Raw genomic sequence first — 18182 nt, 5'->3', positions numbered from 1 at the left:
GGGGCTGCATGGTCAGTGCACCAGGGTCAGGAGCACTGCTGGGGTGACCCAACACAAGTTGAAGCAAAGCAAACCACCTTCAAGCCATTTAGGCTGGTGCTTCACACCTCAGAGCAGCTGCCATGGTGATATAGATCTAAGTAAGAAATTTTTTACAATGAAGGTGGTGAGGCACTGGAACAGGTTGCCCAGAGAAGTTGTGGATGCCCCATCCTTGGAAGGGTTCAAGGCCAGGCTGGATGAGGCATTGAGTAACATGGTCTAGTGAAAGGTGTCCCTGCCCATAGTAGGGGAGTCGGAACTGATGGTCTTTAAGGTCCCTTCCAACCCAAACCATTCTATGATTCTGTGATTTACTGTGGCACCCTGTTACGTCACATTAAAAAAAAAATACACCCATGAAATTTGATGAGGATCCTTTGAGCAGTGGAAAAAACCCATCAAGCCATAGCAGCAGCAGAGTTTCTTGCTCCTGCTGTAGCAAATTCTTCCTTCTGGCTTCTTTACAACAGTCAAGTCTGCTTCCTTCCTCTCCCACTCTAGTTTTGTGTTAGGGTCTTTCTTTACCCTGTGCCTTTCTCTCCCTCCTGCCAGGGGATTAACTGGTACCATTGGAAAGGCCACGAGTTCTCCATCCCCTTTGTGGAAATGAAGATGCGACCTTACAACCACCGTAACATCTCTGGGAGGAAGCGACGGTCCCTACAGCTCTGAGCCTGTCGAACCCCCTCCCGCCTCCCACCACTTGACCTTTTCTGTCATTTGTTTGTATTTTATAATATGAAAAGGGGAAAAAAAAAATTACTACTTGTCTGAGATAGCAACCTGCCCCTCACAAGTGCTGGAGGGAACCATGGCACAAGCAAAGGCCGTGGCAAAGGAAAGACCTCATTGCTTTGCACCTGTCCCAGAGAAATACCAAATCTCCAGTCTCCCTACCCCAATACTCTGGCCCTTAAAATGAGAGGAAAGAGAGAGAAAGATAGAGATTTTTGATATTTTTTTAAAAGACTTAGAAACCCTCAGCAAAACCTCTTAGAAACGTTCGTCACAGCGCTCATGGCAGAAACTTTCCCCACAGTGACCTTGGGGTGGTCACCGCCACTCCAGCCATGGCCAGGGACACCTGTCCTCTCCCACCTCCCAGTACCCTCCGGGCAGGAAGGTCTCAAGCTTCACACCATTGTGTAGACCCCCAACTCTTCCAGCAGGCAGAAGCCCGTCTCTCCTGGTCATCCCTCCCTTACACACAGGCATTGTACACATGAAGACAAAGTGAAGATGAGCAAACGCAAGGCTCATCCCATCCTCAGTTTTCACAGATCAGACCAGGAGGGCTTGGCGAATATCTGCATGTGTAGGCAAACTCTAGAGAGCCCACAGCTCACATGCTGGCCCCACCACAGCCAAAGTCGTCCTCGTCTACATGGGGTGCAGGGGAACATGAGCTGCTCCACCGGTCCCAACCTGCATCATCAGCTCCTCTGAGCTGAACTCATCTCACCTCAGGTGCATGACATCTGCTTGGGTTATGCTGAGCTTGATGGAGAAGAAAGGAGACAAACTAGAGGATGTGGGAGAAAAATCACTCCTTGCGGTCTAGAAGTCTAGGGCCCATTTCCTCTGCTATTTCTACCTGCCACTGTGTTGTCTCTCACTGAGGTCATTGGTTCCAAACCAAAGAGCCTCAGAGAAGGACCAGCAACCAGAAGAGCTATCACACAACTGTAGTCCAGCCTGAAGCTGGCAGCTGGCACAGCCCAGGTGCTCTTGTTCAGGGACCTTTACGCACATGGGGAAGGATGACAACACAGCCCAGGGAAGACAAGCGCAAGCTGAGAAACACCCGTTCCCTTCCTTCTCGTACACCATCCGTCTTCGCCACCATCACAAGAGGAACACAAATCTCAGTGCCTTGGTACCACCATCTCTTTAACAGAAAATCAACTGTTTCCCTCCCCTGGAAGGCAGGCTTAGTCCATTCAGATTTTGGAGCACTTCAAGACCCTTAGAAGAATAGATAAGTTTGCTCTTCCCATCCTTAACTTCTCTCGTCTTAAGGAAGATGAATCCTTCAGATAGCTCTGGCTCCACTCTGTTGTCACTGATGCCAGCTCCACGTAGCCCAACCAACCACCACACTGGAGTCACTCCTCTGCCGAGGGCTCCAATCAATGCTGGGCATTGTCACCAGCCTGGTCTCAGAGAAGGGACTTGTCCCCACGTCCGAGGACAATGCAGCTCATCGCTGGGTTCGCGGCCAAGGGAGCATTACAAATGCTAAACACTGCATTTTGATTTCATCACACTGAAGCTGCTTTGTCTCAAGAAACATCTTCCAGATGGCAACATAAAGGCATCTTTGCAGTAGCTTATAATTCAGGCCAGTGTCTCTTTCATGGTCACACTCGTGGCTTTTCTGACGTTACTCGCCATGGCTGCAGAGCTGAAGAAGGGCATTAAGTGGGAAACGCAGCCTCCTTGTCCATGCCACGTACTGGTACACGAAATCATAGCTAACCTCGAGGTCAGGATCAGATACAGGGTCCAGTCCTTCAAGTGGTCACCTTACAAGCCGCAGTCTGAGCTGGAGTAAGGATGCTGTAGCTCAGCAGCACCTCATGCGTAAATGAGGCATCTCTTCTTACTCCCCATCAGCATCAAATCAGGCAATGAGTCTCAACCAGTTGAGGAACAGGTCAGTCAGAGAGGCTGCAGATGATGGCATCTCTTGCAGGACATGGCCGGTGTCATGGATGGCAGCATGTCACACCTCCCGAGCAGCCTCTCCTGTTTTAAGTCCCAAAAGCCAACAAGAAGCAGCAGATGGAACCGATTAAAGCCTCCTAGTAGACCAGCAGAGCAATATTTTTCCCAACATCACCAAGAGTTTATAGGCAAGAAATGTCCTAATAAAAACACTATAGTGGAGTGGTTATAACTAGGAGCAGAGACCTGCAGGGGATGGCATTCATCGCCCGTCTCGGATAGTGCTGTTTATCTACCCAGGCGAAAGGAAGAGACGGTGGTGGAAACATGGGTGTTCATCATTCACAATCAAGTGAAAGGCAAGAAACTTCCCTTTTCAAAAGCACATGTCAAACAGAAAATCAAAACATGCCAAGCTTTTCCAGGAGGTTCAAAAGAAGATTCTCAAAAAGGCTGATTATTCTCTAAATAGACTTCCTGGCGCACGTCTCTCTTTCCTTGCTTTCATCTGTCATCCCTTTTGTAAGTCCTGTAACTGGGATGAGAGAGCCTGGTCGACACAACTCCATCATCAAGTCTGAAGGATGCCCTTGGAGATAACAGATGACCTTCTGGCATTGTTACATACCAATGCTGGTCCCTGATCTGACACATGGTGAGATTTTTCATCATTGCCTGATAATTTTTTTTGGACAAAGCTCCTACCAGTGGTTTCAAGCAGATTTGTGCTTAACATTGATGCTTACAGAATGGCCAAATGATTAAGTACGGCCTCTCTTCACCCTCCATCAGTGGCTGAGCAAGCCCTGTTTCTGAATGCGTTCTCCAACCAGAGCAAGTTTGACCCTGGCCCCCATTGGCACAGCACTGTGACTCAAAGAAGTCTTGGCAACAGGCCTGACATTCCCAAAAACCCAGCCTGGATCCTGCGCAGTGCTCGTCTCGAGGGACCTTGGCTCCAGCATGTGAACCATCGCTGGGCTCTGGTGGCTCCTCTGCCATCCAGCTTGTATGGCCCAGCCTTGCCCCAGACCCCAAAACAAACGTGAAGCTGTTACCAAAACCACACTATCCATTGCAAGATGCCAAATCCCATAACATCGAGCAGGGAGAAGCACATCACGTCCTTCATCCAGCAGAGCACCATGGGTGCCCAGGACCCCTGCAGCCTTTCAAAGCCACCTCTTATTTCTAACCTCAAAATCCTGGAAGCAAACCCCAAGGGACTTTCTCATCTCTTGCCCAATTTTGATTTCCCCCTGTTTCCATTCCTGCCAGACCTCCGAGCCCACCTTCCAACCACACACTGCACTAAAACGTAACCAAAGGAAAACAAAAAAGGCCTGAGAGGAATAGCTGCTATTAGTGCAGTGATCCATAAGACAGCATTTATAAATGAATGATTTGGGGAAGGAGAGAGGCCACACCCTCCCCAAAGGTAGCTGGGCTTTGGCAGAAGGATGCTGGAAGAGTATCAGAACCACACAAAGGTTGGGAGAAGCTGTTGCTTCTACTCCTTGTCTTTGCAGTGCTTTACCCTACGTGTCTTAAAGCATAGTACCAGCCTAAACACCCTCTTACCTCCTTCCTAAAGTGATGCTCACCCCAGGTGAAGCGTCGTGATGTGGACAGCACAGCTCACACCACCATCATCCCCAGCACTGTGGCAGGGGAAGGCTTGGGCACTGGTGTCCCTGTGCCCGCAACAGGTTTAGAGCGACCTCCTGAAACACAGCAGGAGCCAAAATGCTCGCCCAGTGCCTCACCTCCACACCAGCACATGCCCATCATCAAGACCGAGAGCTGCCCTCCTGGTACGTCCCCACCATTGCGCCCTGGGGTGACCATGCACTCCCTGCCCTGTGCCCCCCAGCAACGCTCACAAGCCTTGACCTTACCAGACACTACCAACAAAGAGCTTTCACCTCAAAAAAACCTCTTCATTCATGCTTACACCCACTAACGAAGGGTTCTGTCCTGGGGCCAAGCGATAAGCCCATCCCTGCTTCTGCCAGCCAAACGCCCCGGGACAGACCATCAAACCTAACTGAGCCTCTTGAGGACCACCAGTAGCTCCAGGGTCACTTTCCCCTTCCCTTAGACCCAGCAGTGCCCAGATGGTGGTGGCAGCTCCTTGCCCTTTCCAGGGGAGAAGTTTGGGAGAAAGGCTCTTCCCTGGGGAGATGCCAATGCCCAGACCCGCCTCGGTACCCAGCCCACATCTCTCCAGGTGTTAGTGGTTTCTCAGAAGGATGGTGACACGAAGACCTAAACAAACAAACCAGCAGCCCCCTGACCACAGGTGTTTCCCTGGAATTGTGTTTATTACTTCCAAAAAAAAAAAAAATTAAAATCCCTAAATAAGAAGGAAGAACGGAGGCAACAAAATCCCTCGGACAGGTTCCGATGAACTCAAACACAAACCAACACAACTGAACGAGGGGGACAATAAAAGCAAATAAATGCATAAATCAAAGAAATAATATAAATAAATAATATATTAAACAACCCTCCCCATCCTGTAATGAAAACGTAGCTCAGAGAATGGGATCGACGCTTGTTAACCATTGTTAACTAGTATTTTTAGTCCTGACCGCTCTTAGGCTATGTATAGTTCCTTTTTTTAATGCATTTTCTATACATTAATAAAAGATACCGAAGGAGTGAGCCGTGTGTCTGTCCGGGGGCAGGGTGGGAGCGGGGTCCGGGTGTATCCAAACCCTGCAGCATCGCAGCCCTGACCTCACACCGGGAGAAACAAAGCAGCTGAGAGACAAAGAACATCCAACAGGATTTAAAAAAAAAATAAATAAAAATACAGGAGGAGGAAATTTTGGGGGCAACCCAGCATTGGCGCAAGCTGCCCAATGAGGTGGTGCCATTTCCATCCCTGAGGTGTCCAAGACCTGAGCAACCTCATCGCACCTCAGGGTTGCCTCCAGAGCCTCTGATCCGACCTGCTGCCCAAGGTCCCCCACCTCCTCGAGTTATCTTGTTAAAATAAATAACAATAATAATAAATAATGAAGTGACCACAAAGTCAAGTCAACGCAGCCGGCCCCTCCACCGCAGGGAGCTGAGCAAGACGTTTTGTTAATAGATTTGGCTGCTCCCATGAGCTAGAGAGGCCCTCAGCTCGTGGCCAGAGAGAGCAGATCCACGGTGTAAACGCTTGGGAGGGGAGCGAAACGACCCCGAAGTCTTCAGTTAAAGCTGTTCTCCTGATTTCAACGGCAGTCGACTGCCAGCACAAAGGAAACCCCACCGAAAACCAAGCTGCGAGGTTGTTTCCAGAAGAACACGCTCCCGGTGGAAAACAAAACAAAACAAATAAATAAAACCAACCAATATCATTGATTTAGCACAAAAAAAAAAAATCTCTGGGACAAGTACGAATTTCATAAGATTTTGAAAGTCTCCTCTTGTTTCACTTGCAGACTTTATTTAGACCTCCTCGTCTGAAGCCTTCGTGTCTGACACGTAGCCAGGCAGGATGAGAAAGCCCGAAAGCAGCTCTTCCGCTAGACCGCTTCAATATTTTCTAAATTTAATTTCGGAGAGACAAAACAGGGGCATTTGCTTTGCAGCAACTTCTCAACTTCTCTTTCTTGCTCCAATTCTAGAGAAAAAAAAACCTACAGGAAGTTGTGCACGCCGGGGAACCCCCACCTCGGCCACGGCCACCAACACAGCAAAAAGCCCAGCCTGATGGACTCAGCTGTGTGGATTAAATGACCTTTTTCTTGTCTCAATGGGGTAAATACCATGGAAGACCCTTCTGGCAAGCCCAGGGGGTCTCCCCAGCATGCGAAGGAGCCAAGAGAAGAAGGTGGGTTTAGGATGAGAAGGAAGGGCTGCCTGCACTGGTGTTTGTCATCCCAGTCTTGCGCAGCTTGGCCAAGCAGTTGACCCGAGGTGGTGGGTGTCATTTATGGTCCCTTAGAGAAGGGCTGTTCCCTCCACTGTACCCTCTGTTCAGCATATCTGGGGCCAAGCGGGGACCCCAGAACTCCGTTCTCCACAGAGCACCCCAAAAAAAGCTCACCTGATGGAAACACAGACTTCCCATTACAATAACCAGATGCACAAGGTGGGCACGCACCACTCAAAGGTTGGTACACAGAGAAGGCAGGTGCATGTGAGGGGTTTGAACTAGATGACCTTTAAGGTCCCTTCCAACCCAAACTATTCTATGTGGAGCCACAGCATCCTTCTGGACCATATCCCACCTCCCAGAATCAGAGCCGTGGCCCAGCTCCATGCTTCAGATGGGATGAGAAGGGGGTGAGAGCTGGCGCAAGCCCTTTCCTAAATGCTCTAAGTTTTGACTCACATCAGGGAGGTGTTTTGCCCCACCACACTGATCCACGGGGAGCTCCTGCTCCATCACCCATCACAGGTATCCACCACCCTCATCACTCTGGCTCCCCTGCCCTTGCACAGCTCAAAGCCATGGGTATACTCTAGACACGGCCCTGCAGCATCACACGTGGTGGTATCTCACGTTTCCAGCCCAGGCTTTGTGCAGGCAGCACGGCCACGCTGCGGGCAGCCACGCTCCTCTTGAAGCACTTCCAGCAGCCACAGAGCATCCCACCACCAGCCCCCACCATCTGCACTTTGTACGGAGATATTTCATCACAGCCCTCTTACCAAAGTCCCCTTCTTGCATGAGTGACACTCGGGATCTTTGTTCCACCAGCAAACATCAGGAGGGCGTACAAAGGTCCTCAACAAGGACATCAGGCCTCTGTCCCAAACGCGGAGCTCAAGCAATGTATTCCCAGCAACACAACCTCCAACCTCAGCCTGAAAGAACATAGGAAGCCCCATAAGAAGCATACGGAGCTGTTGGAATGAGTCCAGAGGCCACAAAGATGATCCGAGGGCCGGAGCACCTGTGCTATGAAGACAGGCTGAGAGCGTTGGGGCTGTTTATCCTGGAGAAGAGAAGGCTCAGGGGAGACCTTCTAGCAGCCTTCCAGTACCTAAAGGGGCTACAAGCTGGAGAGGGGCTTTTGACAAGGGTGTGCAGTGACAGGACAAGGGGCAATGGCTTCAAACTGAAAGAGGGGAGATTTAGATTAGATCTAAGGAAGAAATTGTTCCCTCTGAGGGTGGTGAGGCACTGGAACAAGTTGCCCAGAGAAGCTGTGGCTGCCCCATCCCTGGAAGTGTTCAAGGCCAGGTTGGATGAGGCTTTGAGCAACCTGGTGTAGTGGAAGGTGTCCCTGCCCATGGCAGGGGGGTTGGAACTAGATGATCTTTGAGGTCCCTTCCAACCCAAACCATTTCATAACTCTATAAACTCACCAGGGCAGTGCTGGCCCGGGAGGAGGTGCAATGCCTGCAGGAACAAGGCTGGGGCAGGTTGGTGAAGGGGCATCCTCATCCCATGAATCCACAGCTGCTTTGCGCCTGGCGGGAGGCGATTTTTATAGCACCATCTTGAACATTCTTGGGTTTTAATTCCCCCTCGCAAGCCTGGATGTGCTCATCATCCCTTTAAAACTCTCATTCCCATTTTCATACTTTCAGCTCCCGTGGCTACAAGCTGTAAAGCTTAATTATGTAGAGTGTAACAAAAAAAAAAAAATCTCTTTTAATCAAATCTAAACACAGGGCTTTTAAATTTCATTGATCTGTCCCCTCTCCATGGGATGCGGAGCGCTGCGGATCGCAGCCCACAGGCTTATTCCCCCTTCCCTGGGCTACAGCCACAGCCTCAAAACGCAGCAATTTTTCTGCTTCCAACCAGCTTCAGCAATTTTCCCCACAAAAAAAAAAAAAAATATCACATACATTATATTTGAGGCAAAATTCTAACCGTGATTAGGGACTTGCTCTCCCTCCCCATCTTTTGGATTGCTTTCTGCTGTCAGTAGGGATGTGGGAGATATCCAGCCCCCCCATACCATGCACCGTGCAATGTATAGGCACGTTTATTCCCAGCAGAGCAGCTTATCCTCCTGCTCCCACACAGTTTATCTCCCCGGTGTCACTCCTCCATAGGCACCAGGGCCCGGAACGGCTGCCGGCCAGCAGAGCGGAGCACGGCGGGATGCTGGTGGCAACACAATCCGCCTCTGTGCACCACAACGGTCCCTTGTCCCTCGTTGTGACATCGCAACAAAAGACGGGTTGGAAGGAAGTAACCCTCCCAACGTTCACTAGCAAAATCTTCCAAAAAAAGCGAGAGAAGGGGGACAGTGACGTGGGAAACCCTCCCTCTAAGAATTTCAGGAGAAGGCGTTGGGAAGGGGCAGCCGGGAGAGGAGCAGGAAGGGGATGGGGCTGGAGGAGCAGCACCAGCAGCAGGTGTCCCCTGGCTCCTGGGGACAGGCTCTGGCCCTCCTCCTAATCCCACGTCTCCTGCGGCACTCGATCCATGCCGAAAGCAGCCGGCATCCACCCACTCACCGTCTGGGATCGGTTCCTCACCTGCGACCCAAGGCCACCTCTCCCCCCCACCCACAGGGGTCTTTGCCCCTCCAAATAAAGGAACCTGCTCACCCTCGCCGGGGACGGAAAGAGGCCAACCCCCCCGTGGAGAAAGGCCTCCGTCATATTTTTCCTCTTTCGCCCACCACGATTTGCATTTTGCTCTCAGTTCCCTCCCCGGGGGTGGGCGAGTCCCCACCAAGCCACCCTGCCCCAGTCCGCCTGGCACCCAGCTGCATCCTCCTCACCCAGCCGCCGTCAGCAAAGGGGATGAGGAGGAGGAAGGCTCTGAACCGTGAAGAGCAAGGGTCAAATAGTCCCTGTCCCCAGGCAGGAGCTAAGCCCCAAGGGCAGCACAAAACATGAGGCACACCTTAGCCAAACATCCCGACAACGTGGCCCTTGAGGGACACCAGTTCTCCAGGAAGAGCTTCCTCCATGGAAGCAGCTTACAGAGGGGAAGGGATAATGAAAACATCTTTTAAAAAAAATCATAATCACAATTTGGCAGCTGCTTATCATTAAAGAGATGAGGTCGGGTCTTCCTGCCTGCCTCAGCCAGGCTGCAGGGGAAGCTGGCACCAAGGGACGGCCACCAATCCCGCCTCCGCACGGCAGGGCTGAGCCGAAGGAAGCACCATGCCGGAGGGGACGGCCAGAACAACTGGTTTTTCACCTAAAAAGCAATCTTGGCAGATCGGATCCAGCACCCACCCAGTGCAGGGAACCCCAGAAGCAGCTGCTCCAGGAGGAGGCACAAGCCACCACGTCCTGCTACCAGGGGCACTGGGGCTGTGCCCGAGCGTCACTGCCTTTGGATCACAGTTCCCACAAATCCAGCCATCGAGACGCTGGCAGTAACCCCCCTTTCCATGCCGAGGGAAGGAGCAAACCCATTCACCAACGGGTTTTTCATCCCCTAGCCTTCACCTAACTGACCCCTGAGCCCTTTCTAAATGGGAAGGCACCACGTCACGCTGCCAGCACTCGTCCAGCCACCTCCCCCTCGCCCATAGGACTTCCTCAGGAAGGAGTTCCTCAAGGCTCACCCACACAGAACAGTCATCAGCTCTAAAATAACAAAAATCCCCACCTGCTAGCTTTGTTTTCCTCCCAAACCCTGCGGCACGTACCAAAATGCACCCCGAGCGGACACATGCACCCTCCCTCCTCCCCGTATCCCCTCGGGTCCCTGTACCCCATCTTTGCTCAACACAAGCACCAAGCAGGACACAGGGATGCACCCGAGGACCCCACCTAGCTCCCCACCCCAGCCCTTTCTTGCCCCTAAGCACCAGGCAGGGATGTTCCAGCAGACCCAGACCCACCTCAGCAGACCTGGTCCCACCTCAGCTAGCCCAGCAGCACCCAAAGCCTCCCAGGTGATGGGTGGGGAAGAGGCACCCCAAAAAAACCTTCCAAAACTAACCAGTTTTGGGATATTTCCCCTAAAAGCAGCCTTTCCTTTCCATGCAGGACTGAGCCCCAGCACTTAAAAGCAGACCCAAACCAGCACCAAGGTGGTACCAGGACACCTGAGCCTGACCCACCCCTGGAGCTCCCCCCTTTCCAGAGGGGACAGATCCCAACAGGCACCAACCAATGGAGACAAGGGAGCAGCCATCAGCCCCAAACCCACCAGCTCAGCCTTTATCCTCCACCTCCCCAAAGGCCAACATCCCATCCCATCCCATCCCATCCTACTCCCGCCTCTCCCGTTCTCCTCCAAAGCCAGAAAGCTTGTTGCTGCTGCTAAAGCAAATACCAAGGGCTGCTATTTTTATCCAGCCCACGACCGGGTGTGTTTTATTTTTGGTGTTTAAACTGCAGGCTTTTTTAGTGGGAGGGGGAGAGGGAGGGGAAAAGGCAGAAGCACGGGGAAAAAATGAGAGGAATGTTTCTCCAGGAGCAGAGTTTTCCATTGCTTACTTTAAGCCGGGCCAGCATCTGTGAACAGAAATCCCAAGCGGAAAGCAGAGCAAGCAGCTGAGGAAGAAAGGTGTGCTCATGTCTGCAATGACTTCACATCTCCTCCCATCCCACCACGCCAAGAAAAAGCCAAATATAACAGCCCTGGGCACCAGCTGGGTATTATTAAGGCAAGAGGGAAGGTCCCAGCTGTGTAATGGGGCAAATTGGTAATAAATCAGCTGAATCCAATAAAAAAGGGGGGAAACAAGAGGGTGTTTCTCTTTTTCAGTGTAAAATTCAGAGTGTTTTTCAAATAAAATTAGGGGCTTAGAGGACCTTAGAGGAAATGGAAGTTATCAGGAGGGATTTTGGGCCTGGGAAAGGCTTTGATCTCACAGGCAAATAAGGAATTTGGGAAAGATGGATGGAAAACAGGGGCTGGTGGTGGGATTTTATGTCCAGATGGTCCCAGGCCTGGGCTCAGACCGACATCCCATAATGTGACAGGAGCTTGTGTGGTATGGGCTTACTCGGTTCCTCTGCTCAAGGGCTACCAGCAAGCAGGAAGACGTGTGATCCGTAGTGGAGCGGTGGTGATTCATCAGCAGCTGAGTCACGGCTTCCTCCTGCCCGTTAAAGGTTTCTGAGAAACAAAAAGCACGATTCCTTGGAGCCCAGAGACTCCGGATGCCAAACAAAACTAGGAGGGGGCAGCTTCAAACTCCACCCCCAAAATGTAGGTTTTTTCCCAAGCTGCATGCGAAGGAGCCCTGGAACTCCTCGCTGCAGGAGAGAGCCACAGAGTGGAGCATCAAATGGCATTTAGACTCGTTCAAGACATCTCCTATGGACCACCATGGGGAAGAGGACATCAGGATAGACAGAGCTGTGGTCTGGCTGATTATATTTGTATATTCTTGCATTAATTCTAAGTTTCTTTAAGTCCACCCAATTCTTCTGAACCTGGTTTAACGGTATGGCTACACTCGATGGCATCGAGACTCTCCTTTATGGGTAGCAGCATTGCTAGATGTTTAAATGCTGAGGTCAGCATTTTTGGTGCCCATCAGCTCCTGCCCAAAGCCAAGCGGGTGCTGAAGCACCATGCTCGGAGAAGGCCCCCAAAAAAACAGGGAAGGTGCCCAGACCGGTGGCTCCTCCCTCGGTGAGGCCTCTGCCAAATTAAATTAGTGACAAAAAAGTGCCGAGCCCCAGCGGGGCTGTTTGCTCGGGGAACAAAGCAAACCTCCCAGCCGCCGCGCCGGCGGCAGCGCTGCCAGGGATGGGCAGGGCTTCCATCTCCCTTGGCTCTGGGGTCAGGCACGCCCGAGCCCGATGCCTCCGGCCACGCTCACCCTTGGAGATCTAATAATAAATATTCCCAGTCGATCCTATTAGGGGCGGTTTCAAAGGTGATGTGACGCTATCTGGGGCTGCAGAGTGGCCAGGTGTCCCCCAGGGGACTGCCAGCACCCGGGTGGCTGCTTCTGCGTGTCCCAGGAAGGGCGTTTCCGTAGCGTGATACGGGATTTGGTACCTGCAAACGAGGGGACTGCTGCAGCTCAGCGAGGTGGGGTGAGATGGGATGGTGAGAGACAGGATGGGGTAAGCTGGGAAGGACTGAGCCGGGATGGGATGAGCCGGGATGCGGTCAGCCACGAACATGGTGCAAAGCCCAGCAATCTCCATCCTGTGGCACAAAACCTAGACAAAAAAAAAAAATCCTGGTGTTAACAAGGAGCAAATCTTTAGGTAAAAGGGTTTGGTGCTTCCCGCAGCACACGAACACCTCGCCAAAGGCTCCCAGGGGGCACTTGGCACATGCCATAGCCTGCAACGTGCGTTTCTTGGAGTCCCTCACCCCACTGGTCCCAGCGCTGGGATGAGGGAGGGCGGTGGACGCAGTTGGAGCTGGCAGGCAGCTCGCCTCCATCCCTGCACCCCTCCTCCCTGCCCCTCTTTCCTCCTGTTCCCACCATGGCTTTGGTGCCAGCACTGCCGAGGCACAGCACCCGGAGCACAGGGCTGGTTTCCAGCAGCCTCCAAGGGCTGGGCAGCGCCAGCTGCCCCAGCTCAATGAGTCTGCACCGAGGCCGAAGCGGAAAAGCAAAGCCACTGGCTCCAGAGCATGGGGGGAGGCGAGCACGAAGGTTTTGCAAGCTGAAAGAGTTCAAGCTGGCCAGAAAAATTCCAGCAAAATCTTTTTCTAGTTGCAGCTCGCCCGGCTGGGAACATCACAATGCTGCACAGAGACTGCCCAGTTGGAGTGGAAAGCAATGGGGATCCCGTGAGTCCTGGATATCCCTCCTAGGGAGATAAAAAAGTGAGAAAATAAGTGAAAACTGGGGGAGAGGCAATCCAAATCGAACTGACATCAAATTTTGGAAGTATCAAAGCCCTGCATGACCTGGAAGGCCTTCCTCGGGTCGAAACATCATTTATTAACTCCGTGGCACCCGTAACACTGCCGGGTGCTGCACACGGAGCAGAGCGGCCCCCGGGGTGCCTGGTCACTTCCCGCTTGGCTGCTGTGACCCCTTTCTGCAGACATAGCGTGGGCATCGTGACGGGGAGCAGGACGAGAGCCCCGGCACTACTTTTCGGGAGATGGAGCTCTGCCCTGTCCCTAAAACCCTCCCAACGACAGCAGCAGCATCTCCGCCTCTGCCAACCCCCCCCGCAGCCCCCCAAAAACACTCTCCGGGGTAACGCCGGCTGTGCCGACGCCCGGGCCTCCCTCCCGAGAAGGGAAAACACTTTGTTCTCTCCCTCTTCCCGGCAACATTCCCAGCCTGGTCCCGTACCTCCCCCCGGCGCCTCCTTCGCAGACTAAACAACTCTGCCCGCCCTCCTCCGAGCACCGCGGTGCCCCCTTATCCCCCCCCCCCGCACAGTTTTGGGGTTTGCGGGTGTCACGGAGCGGGGCCGGGCGCGGCGCGGAGCCCCAGGTGGGGCCGGGCCGGGGGCGGAGGCAGCGGCGGGCGGGCCGGGGCGGCCCATTTCCTCCGGCCGCCGGAGCCTCCGCCGGGGCGGGCGGGCGGACGAGCCGAGGGGCGGCGGGCGCGGAGGTAGGTTGGCCGGCGGCGTTCCCGGGAGGGTGATGGGGGGTCCCGCTCCCCGCGGCTACCGGGCATCGCCCAGCCGGGTTGGGCTTCGTGTTACCCAAACCCAGAGTTTTGGGTGGGGTTTTTTTTTCCCCTTTTTTTTTCCCCCCCTTTTTTAAGGTCACATCATCTGCTTCGTGTACCCCCTGGGTGGGCAGCTGGGATCGGCTTTGGGGATGGGGGGACTGTGGCAGTGCTGGCTGGGGATGGTGGTGCTTGAGAAACGGTGATGGAGAGCAACCAGCTCTTGGGGGACGTTTGTCGGGAGGTGGCCTTGCCCAGCACTGGGGATTCGGGTCGCAAAAGTTAGAGGTAAGGGCTGTGCCCACCAATTTTGCTGTTACTTCTGTTCCTGGAGAGCCCTGGAGCTGGCCCAGGTGGATCTGCAGCCTCCCGTCACCCAAAAACGTCTGTGACCCACCCCAGGGAGGGCCATAGGTGGGGGCCAGATGCCTGTACTGTAGTTTAGAGGAGAGCAGGATGGCTCGGAGGAGCTGTCGGGATGAGAGCGGTGCTTTTCGAAAAGCCAAACTGGTCTTTCGGCCAGGAGTCGCACCAACGGCGGCCGCCCGTGTGCAGCTGGCGACGGCGGAGCGGGCTCCAGGCAGCAGCTTGCAAAATAGTTTCACTTTAACCCTGTTATCCGACATTCGTGTCGGTAGTTTTCCAGATCGCTCCCTTTAGGAGATGAAAGCATCTACGCGCAGCTTGTGGCTGGAAGGTTTGATGGCGGTGGGAGTCCGATGAAGCTTTTAGTTGGTTTTGTTTTGCTGGGTGGTGGCGTTTGGTGTTTGTTTTTTAATGTTTGAGGAAGGTCTCTGGAGCCTGCTGTGAGTTCTGCGAGACCGGTGGCAAAACTCTTCTTATTCACCATTTCCGAAACAGTAACGTGCAATCCCGGCTGAGGAAACGGCTCATGCTCAGTGTCAGGTTTCATCCAGTTTTCCTTTAGGTCTGCAGGTGCAAACGGGGAAAATAGATGTCACTCATGCATGGCTGTGTCCATGCTTGTTGTATCGGAGAGTTCATGGGCTCTGAGAGCGAAGTTAGCCTTTCCTAGCCTGACCCATAGCTATCGCTGCCTGTGGGAAGTGGGTATGAAGCTGACATAAAGCCCATAAAGGAAGGAAATGGTCAAATTTAGTATCGTGATTCCTGCTTTGCATCAACTGCATAAAGTGAGGTTCCACCAGAAGTGAGGTGTCGTCCGTGTTAAGGAAACAGGGGGGGCTGCAGGTCAGACGCTTTCGGGTCACCTCTGCAAGTCCTGAGTTGCAGCTGGACACGGAGCGTGGGGGGAGTTCAAATAACCTGCAGTTCAAAGGTTTCAACCTTTCGTTCAAATAACCAAAATCCTGGGGGCTGAACCCCACCGGGCATGGGGCTGTAGGTCCCTTGTGCTCCTGGAGCTGCCCCTGCTCTCAACATGGATGCAGGGAGAAGCACCTTAGGGCGGCCCCACTCCCACCTGAGCCGGGCTGCGTGTCAGCCCAGAGGAGCCAGTCGAGCTTTGTTAGGCTGGAGAGGACTTTGCGCAGACGCAAGAGCCCGTTGAGAGTTGAGCCTAAAGGACTTCGCTTGCAAAATCAGGTCCTAAAACATCTCCAGCTCCCTCCCCTCTGCCACGGTGACCCCGCATAACAGTTTCCAGCCCTTTGCCCCGCTGTTTCCAGCCAACTGCAACTTTTCTGCGAACTCGACCTCCATCCCCGGCAGCTGCGGTTGCTCCGCAGCGCACAGGATGTGGGCAAGCCAGCATCGCCAAGGCAACCCCTCCGTTTCGGTTTCCCCATGCTCAGACTGGCAAGCTGAGCATGATGCGGTGCCATCCTAAGTTGGCCGTGTCCCTTCCGACCCAAACCAGTCTACAATTCCATGATTCAAACGTTCTCCACCCACAGCCGCCCGTAACTCTGGAGGAGTGACAGATGCTCCCCACCCTTGAAAACAGTCTCCTTTGGAGCCAACGTGGATTAAAGAAGAACGTCACGTTGGGCACCCAGCTTCGATTAAAACTTAACAGGAGCTGCTGCCCGACGGAGCCATCCATCCTTGGCTGCAGGGTTTCCCGAGAGCGTTACCCTGTCAGCTTTCCCCTGACCTCCTGCCAGCACCAGCTACCCAAAACCAAATTGCTCATTTGCCAGGGTGTTTAGCAGCCCTCCCCAAGACACTACGCTGTCTCCCAGCACCTCCCTGGTCCCATTTTTTGGTCCTCTAGCTTGTCCCAAAAAAAAAAAAACAGCTGACCTCCCAGCTGCAGCTCCGTGTGCATCGACTGCCTGGCTCACACCCAGGGCAGACCCCGGCGCAGCCCTCCCCGTTCATCCCCTCTATACGGGGAGATGTTGCTGTCTCACCAAATTGACCACTGGCACAAATTTTTCCTAAACGCAGCTCCTCACTGGGCACGTGGGCTCTTGGTTGGCGATGGGTGGCCTTGGGTGACCCCTCCACCCTTGGACTCAAAAGGCACCAGTTTTGTTTTGGATTTTTTTTTCATATTAGACTGAAGAACCCCTTTATTTAGCGCACAGACATCCCTTCATCTACAAAACCAAAGGCGCTGCGTGCACCGAAAAGAAAAAGCCTTTGAAAAACCAGCTGCGTAGTAGCCGCCGCGCCGAAAGGTGACCCCGGGATTCCGGCGCTGCGCGCTCAGGGCGCTGGCAGGTGCCTCTGCCCTCCCCTCGCAAGGGATGCTCGGCTGCATCCCTGCTGCTCCGGGCTCAGAACTTCCCAGGAAGAAGCAGCGAGGGCCTCTGTCCCACGTTCAAAGTGGAAACATTTCAAAGGGCTCCACTTTTTTTTTTTTTTTTTTTTTCTGCTTGCCTTTTTTTTTTTTCTCTCTGCAAACAATTAATTACAAGTTTGAGAGGAAGTTCCAGCCCTCCTTCCCTCCGCAGAAGTTTAGAGGCAATAAATATAAAGCAGCTCAGCGGAGGAATAAAATTGTACATCCTGTTTTGTCTGAAATTGAGGCAGTTGTTGTTTCGGGGTTGGTTTTGTGTTTTTTTTTTTTTTTACTTCTTTTTTGGAGTGAAGTGTATCATCGGCATCCAGCGTTCCCTGCCTGGATAATGAGCTGTCAGGATATTTATGGATAAATGGCAAACCTGCTTCACGCAGATGATTCAGGATGAGGAAAAGCCGCTCTGTTTATTTGTGTTGCAGTTTAACCTTTATTACAGCCATCCCAAAAAAGAGGCTTCGGTGAGGATGGAGGTTGGGACAAGGAGCAGTTTTAAGAAGCGTCTCTCACCGGTTCCCCCCTTACCCTTTGCTTTTGATGCCGACGGGCAGCAGACAGCAGAGCCCGGCATCCAGCAAGCCCCTGCTCATAGAATCATGGAATGGGTTGGGTTGGAAGGAACCTTCAAGACCATCTAGTTCCAACCCCCCTGCCATCGGCAGGAACACCTTTCACTACACCAGGTTGCTTAAAGCCTCATCCAGCCTGGCCTTGAACACTTCCAGGGATGATCCCTGTGAGCAAGAAAGAGATCCGTAACGGGGTAGGAAGAGGATGGGTGGGATTTCAGTCTCCGAGCGCTCCGTGGTAGCCTGTGATTTCTCAGATGGGGACAGCGGTGATATCGTCGTCCGCTGCCAGGCAGTGGAACGACGCAATGCAAGGAGCTGCTTTTTCCCAAGGCCGGGAAGCTGCTCAGCCGAAGAAGTGGGGTGAAAAAAGGCTCTTCTGCCTCTTGCAGCATCATCCCTCCCTCCTGGGTGCATGCTTGGCATCTCAGCCATCCTGCCTCCAAAAAAAAAAAACCCACCACTTATATATTTTTTTGAATTCCCCTTCTAGCAAGCAGAAAGGGGAAGATGCAGCAGACTAGCCAAAAATCCAGCACTAAAACATATTAGCCACAAAAGCTTTCGTTCAGCTGAAGCTCGAACCACCTCCCAGAGCACTGCGCTTCGCTTGGTGAATCTCAACATGAGAGTTTTGGGTTGTGTTTTTTTTTCAGAAAGGCACCCACAGAAATTCATATGTCTGTTTTCATCACA

General features: G+C 52.9%; 1 protein-coding gene across 1 annotated transcript in view; it reads left to right on the top strand.

The window, feature by feature from the left end:
• The window catches only part of TNR (tenascin R), a 30425-nt gene extending 29711 nt beyond the window's left edge, over positions 1 to 714 (top strand). Inside the window, exon 21 of the mRNA XM_086617074.1 lies at positions 595 to 714. Coding sequence (XP_086473200.1) covers positions 595 to 714 — 120 coding nt within the window. The remainder of the gene's footprint in view (positions 1 to 594) is intronic.
• The last annotated feature ends 17468 nt before the right edge of the window (positions 715 to 18182 follow it).

Source organism: Tauraco erythrolophus, chromosome 10 (genome assembly GCF_009769465.1).
Source record: "Tauraco erythrolophus isolate bTauEry1 chromosome 10, bTauEry1.pri, whole genome shotgun sequence".
Taxonomy (NCBI): domain Eukaryota; kingdom Metazoa; phylum Chordata; class Aves; order Musophagiformes; family Musophagidae; genus Tauraco; species Tauraco erythrolophus.
The sequence above is the reverse complement of the archived record's forward strand: the minus strand, read 5'-3'. Positions and strand labels throughout refer to the sequence as shown.